Source organism: Neofelis nebulosa, chromosome 2, assembly GCF_028018385.1.
Source record: "Neofelis nebulosa isolate mNeoNeb1 chromosome 2, mNeoNeb1.pri, whole genome shotgun sequence".
Classification (NCBI taxonomy): Eukaryota; Metazoa; Chordata; class Mammalia; order Carnivora; family Felidae; genus Neofelis; species Neofelis nebulosa.
Window position 1 is genome coordinate 153,473,376 of NC_080783.1, and position 12,234 is coordinate 153,485,609.

General features: G+C 34.8%; 1 protein-coding gene and 1 long non-coding RNA gene across 36 annotated transcripts in view; one reads left to right on the forward strand and one right to left on the reverse strand.

Annotated features, from left to right (window-relative positions):
• The window catches only part of LOC131504495 (uncharacterized), a 32,038-nt gene extending 31,678 nt beyond the window's left edge, over window positions 1–360 (forward strand). The window contains exon 5 of the long non-coding RNA XR_009258023.1: window positions 285–360. This is a non-coding gene — a long non-coding RNA (uncharacterized LOC131504495). The remainder of the gene's footprint in view (window positions 1–284) is intronic.
• The window catches only part of ADGRL2 (adhesion G protein-coupled receptor L2), a 624,153-nt gene that overhangs the window by 82,519 nt on the left and 529,400 nt on the right, over window positions 1–12,234 (reverse strand). For all 35 annotated transcript variants that reach the window (XM_058716832.1, XM_058716841.1, XM_058716842.1 and 32 more), the window contains one exon: window positions 1,603–1,816. In XM_058716832.1, the coding sequence (XP_058572815.1) occupies window positions 1,603–1,816 (214 nt within the window). The remainder of the gene's footprint in view (window positions 1–1,602; window positions 1,817–12,234) is intronic.

Genomic DNA, 12,234 nt, shown 5'->3' on the forward strand with positions numbered 1-12,234 from the left:
GAGAGACCAGGAGTTATGTGCTGTGTGTTAAGGCAGAGGAAAGGCAATAACTATTGTCAGCAGTGTTTTGGTATTCTATCTAGAGATAGGCAGGCAATTATCCTGTGAAGAGGTATCATTTATATATTTTAAACTTTATAAAACGCTTTCCAACACATCATTTTTAAAACACAATATTAACCAATGAGATATATATATGAAGGGGGGTAGAGAAAGAGAAAGAGAGAAAGCCCAGTCTATGCTTTCTTAACTTGAATCTGCTGTATTTTGTTTGTTTTTTAAAGCTAAGGATCAAGAGAATGAGAAGATAAACCACAGACTGACAGTAAATATTTGCAAAAGCCCTATCTGATTAAGAATTGTTACCTAAAATGTATAAAGAACTCTTAAAACTCAACAATAAGAAAATGAACGGGGTGTCTGGGTGGCTCAGTTGGTTAAGCGTCCAACTCTCGATTTTGGTTCAGGTCATGATCTCACAGTTGTGAGATGAACCCCACATCAGTCTCTATGCTGGGCCTGGGACCTGCTTAAGAGTCTCTCTCTCCTCCCTCTTTCCCTCCCCTGCTCACTCTCTCGTGCACCCTGTCTCTCAGAAAAAAAAAAAAAAAAAAGAACAACCCAATTGGAAAATGAGCAAAACACCTGAACAACACCTCACCAATAAAGACAAACAGAAAATATGTAAGCATAGTAAAAGATGTTCAATATGAAATGTCATTAGGGAAATGTAAATCAAAACTATGAGATATCACTATACACCTATTACAATGGCAAAACTACTTTGCCTGATACCACAATGGTGGACATGTGCCATCATAAATTTGCCAAAAGCCATAGAATACACCACACCAAGAATAAACCCCAATGTGAAGTATAAACTTTGGGTGATAATGAGGTGTCAGTGTGGGTTCTTCTATTATAACAAATGGACCACTGTGATGCAAGATGTTGATAACTGGGGAGGTTGTGCCTGTGTAGCAATGGGACATAGTAACTCTCTGTACTTTCTCTGCCCATTTTTGCTGTAAAAAATATTAATTAAAAAATTAAAGACCTGGGGCACCTGGGTGTCTCAGTCAGTTAAGCATCCCACTCTTAATTTCTGCTCAGGTCGTGATCTCATGTTTCGTGAGATCGAGCCCCGAGTAACGCTCTGTGTTGGAATTCTCTTTTTCTCCATCATTCCCTGCCTCTCCCCGACTTGTGGGTGTGTATACTCGCTCTCTTTCTCTCTCACACAATAAATAAATAAACTTAAAAAAAAATTAAAGACCAACTATTGCCAAAGACCCAGTTAAACATTCTTGTTAAAAAATATTTCAAAACTCTACAGGCCCAAAAAACAAAATTACATTTGAAATATTCTTTTCTCTGTATCTTATGATATATAAAAATCAAAAGATGCATATTGCATATTCTTTCTGTTAAGTTAGGCTATATAAAAATGATACAGAGATTTAAATGTTGAAAGCTTAAAACTAGAAATCAACAGTAGTAGGTAAAACCCTCACTCAGTTTAATAAATGGGCTGAGAACGGACTCTATTCATCTACTTTGGATGTAGTAGCTAAAACGGGATAATAACACAGAAGCATCTACCTTTGAGTCATAATTTTGAAGGCATCTGGGAGGTAGCAATCTGTATTCTCCATCTGAAATGGGTCAGCATCACAAATCTTGTCATCTGTCCGACCATAGTTAGCGCTCTCAATCATGATCACATCGCTGCCTGGACATCGCAGATCTATAGAATAACCTTCACAGGATAATTCTCGCCTAACTAACCCGAATGGTAAAGCTGCTCTGCTGAAACCTTAAAAGTGAAAAAAAGAAAGAAAGAAAATTAAAATTAAGACATGTATGAAATAAATTATTTTAATAAGGCATTTTCAAGTAATATGATTCATGTCTATATTCAAGAGATGTCACCAAAAGTATGTTTAAGTCATCCATATATTTATTAAATAACTCCTTGATTCTTTACTATATGTCAAGAATTTTTTAGTTTTTTTAATATGTATCTTTGGCTGGACTCTTCACCTGTATAATAAAATTTAAATTACTCTAGCAAATACTATCTGTATAATCTATTCACGTATAATCTATTCACAATAAGAAACTAAGTGGCTCTTTTTGAGTAAATCCAAAGAAAAAGGACAAATTTAATCGATGGACTTATAAATGACAAGTTTTACAAATAGAGAATGTAACACCTAATCAAGAAACAATCTTCATTTAGGCAGTGGAATATAAGCTCTGATATACACTGACTTCACTTTCTCATTTAATGTAGACATATTCATTGCTGTTAGCATTATCTTAAAAAATATTTGTCTTAGCAGTCCCCCCCCACCCAGAAAAAAACTAAGATGCTATGATAGTAATACACTTATGGTACAATAACTGATTTAGATTTATAGACACTTTATTTAAAACTGGTATAAATGGAAGCACGCAGCAGTGGGCCAGCGCTGCTCCAATCTAGTCCGACAAGCTGAAATAACCCGGGAAGGGCAAAATTTATCTAAGATTCACTTTTGTCGCCTACAGAACAGAGATGAAACATGTATGATGTTACTTTTCCTACCTGTGTGACTCTAAAATGAGATAATGTACATAATACTGCTCAATAATTAAAAGTGCTATATGAATTCAAGTGTGGTGTATTAGGAAGAGTGCAGAAAACGACCGTTCGTAAGTGCTGAAAAAAAGATTCCCAGATGGAATAAAAAAATGAGAATTTTAAGTTTTCAGCCACTGGCCCCATGAAGTAGTAACACAGCCTAGGACAAAGGGTAAACACACAGAAAGAAAGCCAAGAACAGCTGGGAGGAGCTATGTCAGCAAGAGGTCCACCTTCACTGTTGGGTGTTCTACCTATGGGTTAGCTACCATTCTCAAAAACTTCAACGCGGCCTCAAGTTTTTTAATTCAATTCTCTAACCTGTCACCATCTCGCACATTACTCTTACAAAAGACTAGCACTAATTTCAGTATTTTTTTTCCTTCTCTCTATCCTTTTAATTAATTACTCTGCATCACATAAACTATCCCCTATATGCCTTTTTATAGGGGAAAAAAAGCACCCTAACATTCAGAACTAAACAGTTCCAAGTTATAAACTTCAAGTTGAAAAACTGGGTCATGTCCAGGTCAATGCAATGCCAAAACCTGTTCTCTTTAATGTTATTGTGCAATGCCTTTCACTAATTCAATGTAATAAAATCACCTGGTAAAACATGCACCTTCTTTCTAACACTCAAACAGTCCTCCAGAAGGGTGACTGGGTTACACTTTGATATGACTTAAAAATCACCAATTCTCAGACTTGGCTAAGCTCTCAGTTCTACTGAGAAAACTGAAGGTGTAACTGGAATGAAGAGAGCAGAAAAAGGCATAATTTAGAGCATAGAAATCTTCAGAGGATTGCTCCACACCCCAAACATCGGAGGTTTTCACTAAGAGAGGGTTTATGGTCTTATGAGGTTATTACAAGCATGTGGGAGGCACACCAGCAATGAAGAAGGAATACAGAAATGGAGCTGGACAAATGTCAAGACAGACAGTAAACAGGCCGACCTCTCAAAGTTTATTTGCGAAAGTTCATAAGTAAATAAACTTTTACACGTATTATTGCTTCTTCTGTTTCCTGATACTGTACCGTACTGCCCATACAAATAATTCAGTTTAAACTAATATTGTTATATTTGTTTTTATTGAAAAGATGCTTTAGAGCTTCATTTCAATAGCAAAAGCTGTGGAAATTTTTAATGGAAATTCAAACAAGCATCATAAAAAATTTGAAGTACAGACTATTTTAAAGGCAGAGATACTTTGCAATTATAATTCCTTAATAAATGAGAATAAATTTATATTATTAGAAAATATTATGAATGTTAGAACACATTATTAGAAGACTGGCTTGGAGCCATATTTCACAACTTTCACTACTTGTCAAAAATATAGGATATTATGAAGCACTGTGGTTTTTAAATTAAGCCCTTAATTTTTGTCGTTGTTGATATCTGCAGGATTACAGTTATGGTTCTAAGTGAATTTCCCCCTGCCTTTGAAAGATATTTAAGAAGTTGTGTCGTTGAGTGTCCTGCTGTTTTGGTAATTCGGAGAGGATTTTTAATCCTTAGGTACAATCATCCAAACAGGTAAAGTAAGAAAAAAGAAAAGGAAAAAGATGAAAATCAACACATTTTAATAATTTAGATTTCTAACATAGAATCTTCTGGAGAAGAGAGATCATGGTACTTATACTTTCAATGCACAGAACTGAATGAGTTCTTAACAGTGAATATTGCTTTATTCAATGCTACAGTGTCTATGGTTTTGCATCGTACGTGTTCTCCTTTATAAAGTCTTGCTCTTTCCCGTTTCCATTGAACTTTATACACATCTTTACTAAAGTACTTATTATTACCCCATGATACTATGCATATTCATTTTTTAATTTATATCTTCCTTGCTAACTATGATGATAGAGTTCTTAGTTATAATTCCAATGCCTAGGTGGGTACAAGATACATAATTCCAGTAAGTATTTGTTGAACCAAGGCTAAATCGACTAGTGTTTTTTAAAACCACATAGAATTGCATTTTTTGTGTGTCATATCTATTTTCCTTTGATAATGAAAATAAAAATAGTAAACATTAAGAAATAGATAAACCATTTACAATTAATGAAAATGATGTGTCATCCTCAAAAAAAGAAAAATATTTATATTTTGCCAATTTATTATTTTCTAGGTCCTACTGGGGTTCATTAGTGTTTCTCACAAAGACAGATGAGTTACATGTTTATGAACTTTCGTGTTTTAAAGCCTATGTTTCCAATCAGAAATACAAAAATTCAAATAGGAAGACAGAAAAGTAAATCCCCGTAAAACTTTGGTTTGCAAGCGTAATTTGTTCCAGAAACACGCTGGTAATCCAAAGCACTTGCATATCAAAGTGAATTTCAAGAACCATTGGCTCAGTTGTGATCCTGTAACAGTCAGCAACATGTACTACTCTTATTGCAAGACATCGCTTGTTTATCAAGTTAAAGTTTATTGGAAATGCTTGCTCGCCTTACAGAACATTCACAGAACAAGTTACAAACCAAGGTTTTACTGTATTATAACAGTTAACATTTACACAGCAATTAATATGTTCTGACACTGTGTTAAATGCTTTATATGGATCACTTTTTTTGTTTTAAGCAACATCATCATCAGCAACAAAAAACAATGGAGTAGATTATTGTTATAAGAACAACTTACAAAGTATGAAACTAACACATTAAATTCAGAGTCTCCAGGATTACTAAGGGTTCGAATGTAACATACACATGGTTGTCAGACTCCAGAGCCTGTGTTCTTATTAAAGGTCATGAATAGAAAAGTACCGTATGACTTTTCAAGCCCCCTAGTTGATAATAATTTTATAAGTTTTCATGCAATCTGAAATCCACCAATGAATGTTAGTCAACTTGATAGGAAACAACTACAGGAAATGTTCACAAAACATACACATGATGAAAATTATATTTTCGGAAATGTAGTGTTGTGTAAGACACATATACAAAGACAGCATAGTCTACACTGCTCAAATATGTACATATGGAAAGATTACTGAGTACTAAAGTGTGTCGTGGTCAGCCTTGTGAACTTGGCTAAGTCATTTTTCCTTTCCAGGTTTTAATTTCTTTTTCTGAAGAATCAAAGTTATTTAAAAGTTCACCAATTCACCAATCTGTGATTCTAAATAGTCAAGCTCCTTTTCATCAGGTAACACAGGATATTCTGACATTTTCAAGTGATCACTAAGTAATAAATTCCTTGTTCTATTTCTTTAAAATATAAACATACAGGAGAATGCAACTTGGATGTGTTGTGGCAGAGCCACGTGGATTATACAGTACTATCAAGATAATTATCAAAAGCATATGTGATGAACTAGGCAGGCGGTGTTCAGACAAATCACAGACAGACATCTTCCTAGATTAACTCTTTTAATCAAAGACAATGAAAGGGATAAAATAAACATGGGGCAATTATGGGATCAAAAGAAAAATTTGCATACTGTAAATTGCCGTGCTTCTTTGGCCACTTCACACTATTTCCCTGAAAACTTCAAGGGTTTTGGGTTCAACCTTTTCCACTCACAATGGTACTGCGAAGTTTGGAAAAGTCTAAAATACAACTGTTGCAATTAATATTAATTATTAAAATTCAAATTTTCACTAAGAAAATGTTACGAAAAGATGGTACAACTCTTATTTCTAAATACGTTTATTTATTCCCTTATTTATAACACGTTATGACGACTTGTTATATTGAATCATGGAAATAATCACAGGTATGGTCACTATTTCTTAACCACACTTTTTTCCTTTGTATCTGATGCAATTCTTAAGTGTTTCCAGTGGATATTTTAGGATATTTTTTTTTCAAAGTCACTTGCCAGGACTATATAATTGATTCCCAAACATGATTTTGTATCAGAGTCATCTGGTAAATGTTTTTAGAAAGATCTTCAAGCCCTAATCCAGACCTACTGATTCAGAATCTCTGGGTTCAGATAAAATTTGGTTTTTGGGGAGGAAATTGTTAATTTATTTGCAACACACTGATATAATAAGTAAGATGTGCCAAGAATTTCTCCAAGGCCTTTTTAAAATAGTTATTTCTCTATTGGGATCACATATTTATTAAGTCACTGCCATCATATTTCCTCTTAATTCTCTAATATAGTTGTAGTTTTACTTTCATCTTTGAACATATTCATAATAGCCACTTTGAAATTTTTATCTGCTAAATCCAACATCTGGGCCCACATCAGCAGTAGTTTCTATTGAATGCTTTTTCTCCTGAGTATGGGTCAATTTCCTTGTTTCTCTGCATATCTTATACATTTTTTGTTATTGGGAAGTAGACGTTTTAAATAATATTCCGCTAACAACTGCATACCCAGATTTCTTTCCCCTGAGAATTGTTGCTATTGTGATATTTTCTTTTTAGTATCTTGACGGGATTTAATCTACAGAATCTGCCTCCCCCAGAGTGTATGCTGCTGCTCTGCTCACTGTTCTTGTTTTAATTCTCATTTTTATTTTCTAGTCTGGCTTCCTAGGGATCACTCCTGTCTCTGCATAGCTTAGTGATCAGCCAACGACTGGGAAGAGACATGGCACAAACAGTATGGACCCATAAGAAGGCCTCCACCCTCTGCTGATTGAGCTGCGTGTGCGTTAGGGAGAGTGTTCAAAGTTCATCAGACAGTTTTCAAGTCAGCCCTGGTTATTTACTTTCTGTTAACTTCTCTCACGTCTCTTCAGCACCTGTGTGTAGCTTCCCACTTAGTCAAGAATGCATAGAGAACTTTGGTTTTTTCATTTCAAAGATGTCCTGATTTTGTTTCAGACTGGCCTCCAGTCTCCCCAACAGGGACCACAACCTCGGGCTGCAGAGCTGGGAGTCTTTCCCATCTGTTTACCACAGTGTTTACTACTTTCATTGGCAACACGGCTAGGCGCGGGTTTCCATCCTCCACTCCAAATCAAGCCAATTCTCTCTGGCAGCACTCACTGCACTTCAAGGCCAGCCCTGCCCTAATGAAAACACCACACAGACTTAGCTAAGGAGTGGAGGGTGGAGGGTAGGAGCAGCCCCAGGCTAGAAGGCTTTGAACTTCCACTGCTTATACCAGAAATTCTAGTTTTTCATAAATAAATGCTTCCTAATTTCTCATTTGGCTCTGGTTAATTTCCAGAGCCCTCAATAGTTGTTCACAATTTTGTTCAGTTTTACACCTGTTTTGGGAGAGGATTTGCTTGCTACCCTCTTTACCCAGAAATCCCATCTCCAGAAATTCTTCTAAGGACTTTAGAAATATTTACTGACTAAAATCTTCAAGAAAACCCAAAAAACAAAAACACACTGAGACATTTTATAAAGGAGGAAACTGAGACACCAAAAAGTTACTTTTTCTATGATCATACCATCCACTACGAATGAAATCAAGTTTTGACATACGTTAATGCAGCTCCCAGGTTCATATTCAAGTGTTACTTTAATGCCTCTTCAAATGATAATAACAATTAGCAGCAGGTCTGCAGACCCCTGTTGCAGGGGGCATAGTTAGTAGCGTGTACTGGGTGCTTTCTAGGCTTAGGGGAAGAAGATCAAGAAAGGAAATCGCGTGTCTGTTTGTCAAGCTTTCAATGAAACTGTTCAATCAACATAATCACCACAAAGAAATTCCCCAAATTAAAGTCCTTTAATCACACTATTCCTATGACATTTATTCTAAGTTGTATTTTCAATCTATTTCTATTTCAACAAAGCGGGGGGGGGGGGGTGAAGCATCCCAACAAGCAAAGTGTAATCCAATCCATCTTGCAACCCTGACAATCGAAGAAAAAACTTGTGGGAGGCCCTGTGAGCAAAAAAAAAAAAAAAAAAAAAAAATCAATATTGTAGCTTTGTGCTGTGCAAATGTGAATACCGCCCAATAGCGGTGCTTAGGGTAAAATGAACTGTTTTGCTCCATTTTCTCCACTCTGAACAAATGATTTTGAAAAGACAGGTTTTTCCCCCCAAGCTATAAAATGTCAAGCAATAACTCTCTGCGCTTTAGGCTAGTGATTGGAATAAATACCTCCCGGCAACAGGTGCAGTGACTTAGGACTGAAATCATTCACATTCAGTGGGTAACTCCTAATAAACAGATGCACTGCTATCAGATCGGAATTTGTACTGCCAGAATTAGAATTGTTACTGGATTCTGCATCATCTGAGCATTTTTGCGAGAATATATACTACTCTGCATATGCAAATACACTCTGGTCCATCAGCTTATATTTCTCATAAACGTTAGGCACTTGATTATGAACACTTGGCTTTTCTAACATTGTCTCCATTCAGGCTGCTTTTTATACATACGGCTGTAAAATCATACATTCCTATAAAAGTCTTCTTATTAAGCTGTAATATAAAAACATCAACTTTTCTGGTACTGTTTTTCTTAATTACTTTGAACTAAACCCTGTCATGGACACTACTGCTCATGTGGTCCAGGGTCCCAGTAAGCACCATGCCTTCTGATTATCAGGGACCTCGATGGGACTGAGGCTGTGACTTCAAGCTCTACTCAAACATTAACTCAAGCCACAGTCTACTACGAGTGCTGGCATATTGAAATCTGATTTATTTCTGTTTGTATATGTTAATGAGATTTTTTTCCTAAAATGGAAATGAGAAAAATACTTAATGAAGAGGGACATGATTTCAACCAGGCTGAACTACAGCTTATAAGCTTCCATAAAACTTTTTTCATTTCATTTTAGCTTAGATGAAAACATTAAAATTAAGTCAAAAAGATAAATTATTTCACTAATAACATTTTCCTTTCTCTCTGAAAACTCATGAGGTCATTAAAACAAAATTGTAAAACTCAAAAACTATCAAACTTTTCTTGGTCGGGACACCTAGCTATCTCAGTCAGTAAAGGTCAGTAAACCCTAAGACCTTTGATCTCAGGGTTGTAAGTTCAAGCTGACGTTGGGCACACAGTTCACTTTAAAAATAAATAAATAAATGAGATTTAAAACCTTGTCGACAGAAAGGCAGTGTGTCAAAAACTCATTTCATTAACTTTACAGAATGTTGCACTCTATTGTTTTATTCTATTAGTTCATTTAAGAAATAATTTTATCAAAAACGAAAGAAGTAATTTTATCAATCAACTCCTAAAACATCTAATAACATCTAATATTGGTACATTCACTAAAATATAATTGTTTTGGGGTGCCTGGGTGGCTCAGTGGGTTGAGCGTCTGACTTCAATTCAGCTAAGGTCATGATCTCACGATTTGTGAGTTCAAGCCCCACACCGGGCTTGTTGCTGTAGGTACAGAGCCTGGAGCCTGCTTCAGATCCTCTGTCCCCCTTTCTCTCTGCCCCTTCCCTGCTCACACTCTCTCAAAAATAAATAAACATTACATATATATATTATATATGCATACATATAATATATATAAATATAATATATATAACATAGATATATATACACATATGTATATACATATTAAACATAACCTATCAGTCTTATGTGAGGAACCTAAAACTATGCCATGCAGAGAGTAAAAACAAACAAAAACTACTTTCACCTTTGAACTTGTTTTCATGCCAAGAATAAAGCAAATAAGGCAATGCAATGTCATTTTCTAGCATAAGCACACCGGCCTTGAAAATGTAGCAATTTTTGTGTAAGTAAACTTAGCATGAAACACAGATCTAATCCTTACAGAAATACCAAGTTCTTTTTTGTAAAAGAAAGTGTTCAAGTAATTTAAGACCATGAAACTACAAAATAATCATCTCACCATTTATGAATGATATGCCTTAGATTCTTGTGTCATTCTTGGCTTACAGGATGTGGGGGGTTTTTTTGTTTGTTTGCTTTTAATTTTGAATAAATTTTAAATTATGAAGCATTTCAAACAAAAAAAATTTAAGAAGAATATTTACAGTTTTCTTATTTATATACAAAAAACTATGATTTACATTGGAGTACAAACAAAAAATCCTAACAAATAAATGCAAGATGAAAAAACACTACCCAATTAAATCCAATTATACAAACAACCAAAGGGAAAAATAACTTATCTTTGAGGCTTGCTAACAGTAGGAAAATTCTGGACACTTTGTACACTCAAAGGTAAAAGTACCTTCCTAATGCCATCAGCTATTAAGTTAAATTATTACCACTTGTGAAAATCCTCTGGCTATTTTAAAAAGAAAATATGCGTTATAAGTATGTCCAAACATTTTGGGATTAAATTCCCCATTAGAAAGAAATTGATCTCTCCCACTTAAAAATTTGTAAATTCTCTTCCACTGATTATTAATTCACAAGTACCATTAAAGTACAGCAATTTAGAAGTTATATAATTCTATCAAAGTTTAATACAGCTCTAAAAGAAAAATTCCTGATAAGCATGTCTATTAAAAACAATATATGCCACATAAAGAGATGCTTTTAATAGTTTTAGCAAAAAGTGTAACTTCTTCAATGTTTAGAAATACAGGATACTTTAATTCTGATCTACTTCTAAAAGAAATTAGTGAATTTTGTATTAAGTTTCAATATTACCATTACTGCTCAATGCATACGTTTAAACTATTCCCTTTGTATAGAATATTCTACTCATTTTTCTCTGAGACAACAATTACTCTCTAAAAACCTATCAAGGCTTCTCCAAAACAGGCAAAGGAGAGTATGAGCTCAGGTTTTGGGTCATCTATTTTCTTTCTTCCAATAATAAATATTTACTGAGCACCTACTATGTGCTTAGCACTCTTGTAGACACTGGGATAGACCAGTGAACAAAAATGACAATGATCACTATGCCCAGGGTAATTTACATTACTCACAAGGAGTGAGTTCTCCTTGTGGAAAGGTATCGTATTTATCTAGCCCATCATTATAATGCCAAAACCTAACAGTCAATTTACAGTGCTCTCTTATAGAGGGCATGAAATAAAGATATCTTCAGTAAACGGGTATATGAATGAACTAATAAGCAAATGAACAATTATGAGCTCCTCTGTCAGAGGAGGAAACGTGCTTCTAAAGGTCTCTACTTAATATTCCTCCCCTACTCAACTTGGAGCTACTCCACAGAAAGAAGTGAAGCCTATTTACTTTTGTATCCTTGGTTTTTAGCACAGTGCATAACACACCACAGACATTCGACTTTTACTTGATTTTACTCTATGCTGGATTTTATGCTTTAATTCCTTTTACCAAAAAGATGTCAAATATACCCAGAAACTAAAACAAAGATGTTTTTATAAGGTAAAAAAAAAAAAAAACAACAAAAAACACACACACACACACACACACAATTAAATCTTTTTATATATGTTAAAATGTTTTAAAATTCAGATACCAGGAAATAAAAAATACAAATGTAACAAACACGGTATCTTCTCCAGATCAGTGGGCCTAAACTATGAAATGTACCCTTAAATGACAAAACATCTGCAGGAGTTCACAATCATCCAGGAATCCTGGTCATTGGTCATGTAAAAAGGATTACAAAACCAGAATAACAACTTTACCCCTCTCCTTTTTCTACCCCAGTAAATAGGAAACACTCTTTACATTGATTATCTTTTATAACTAGTTGAAACCAATTTAACATTAAGAAGTTACTATCAGAGGGGTGCCTGG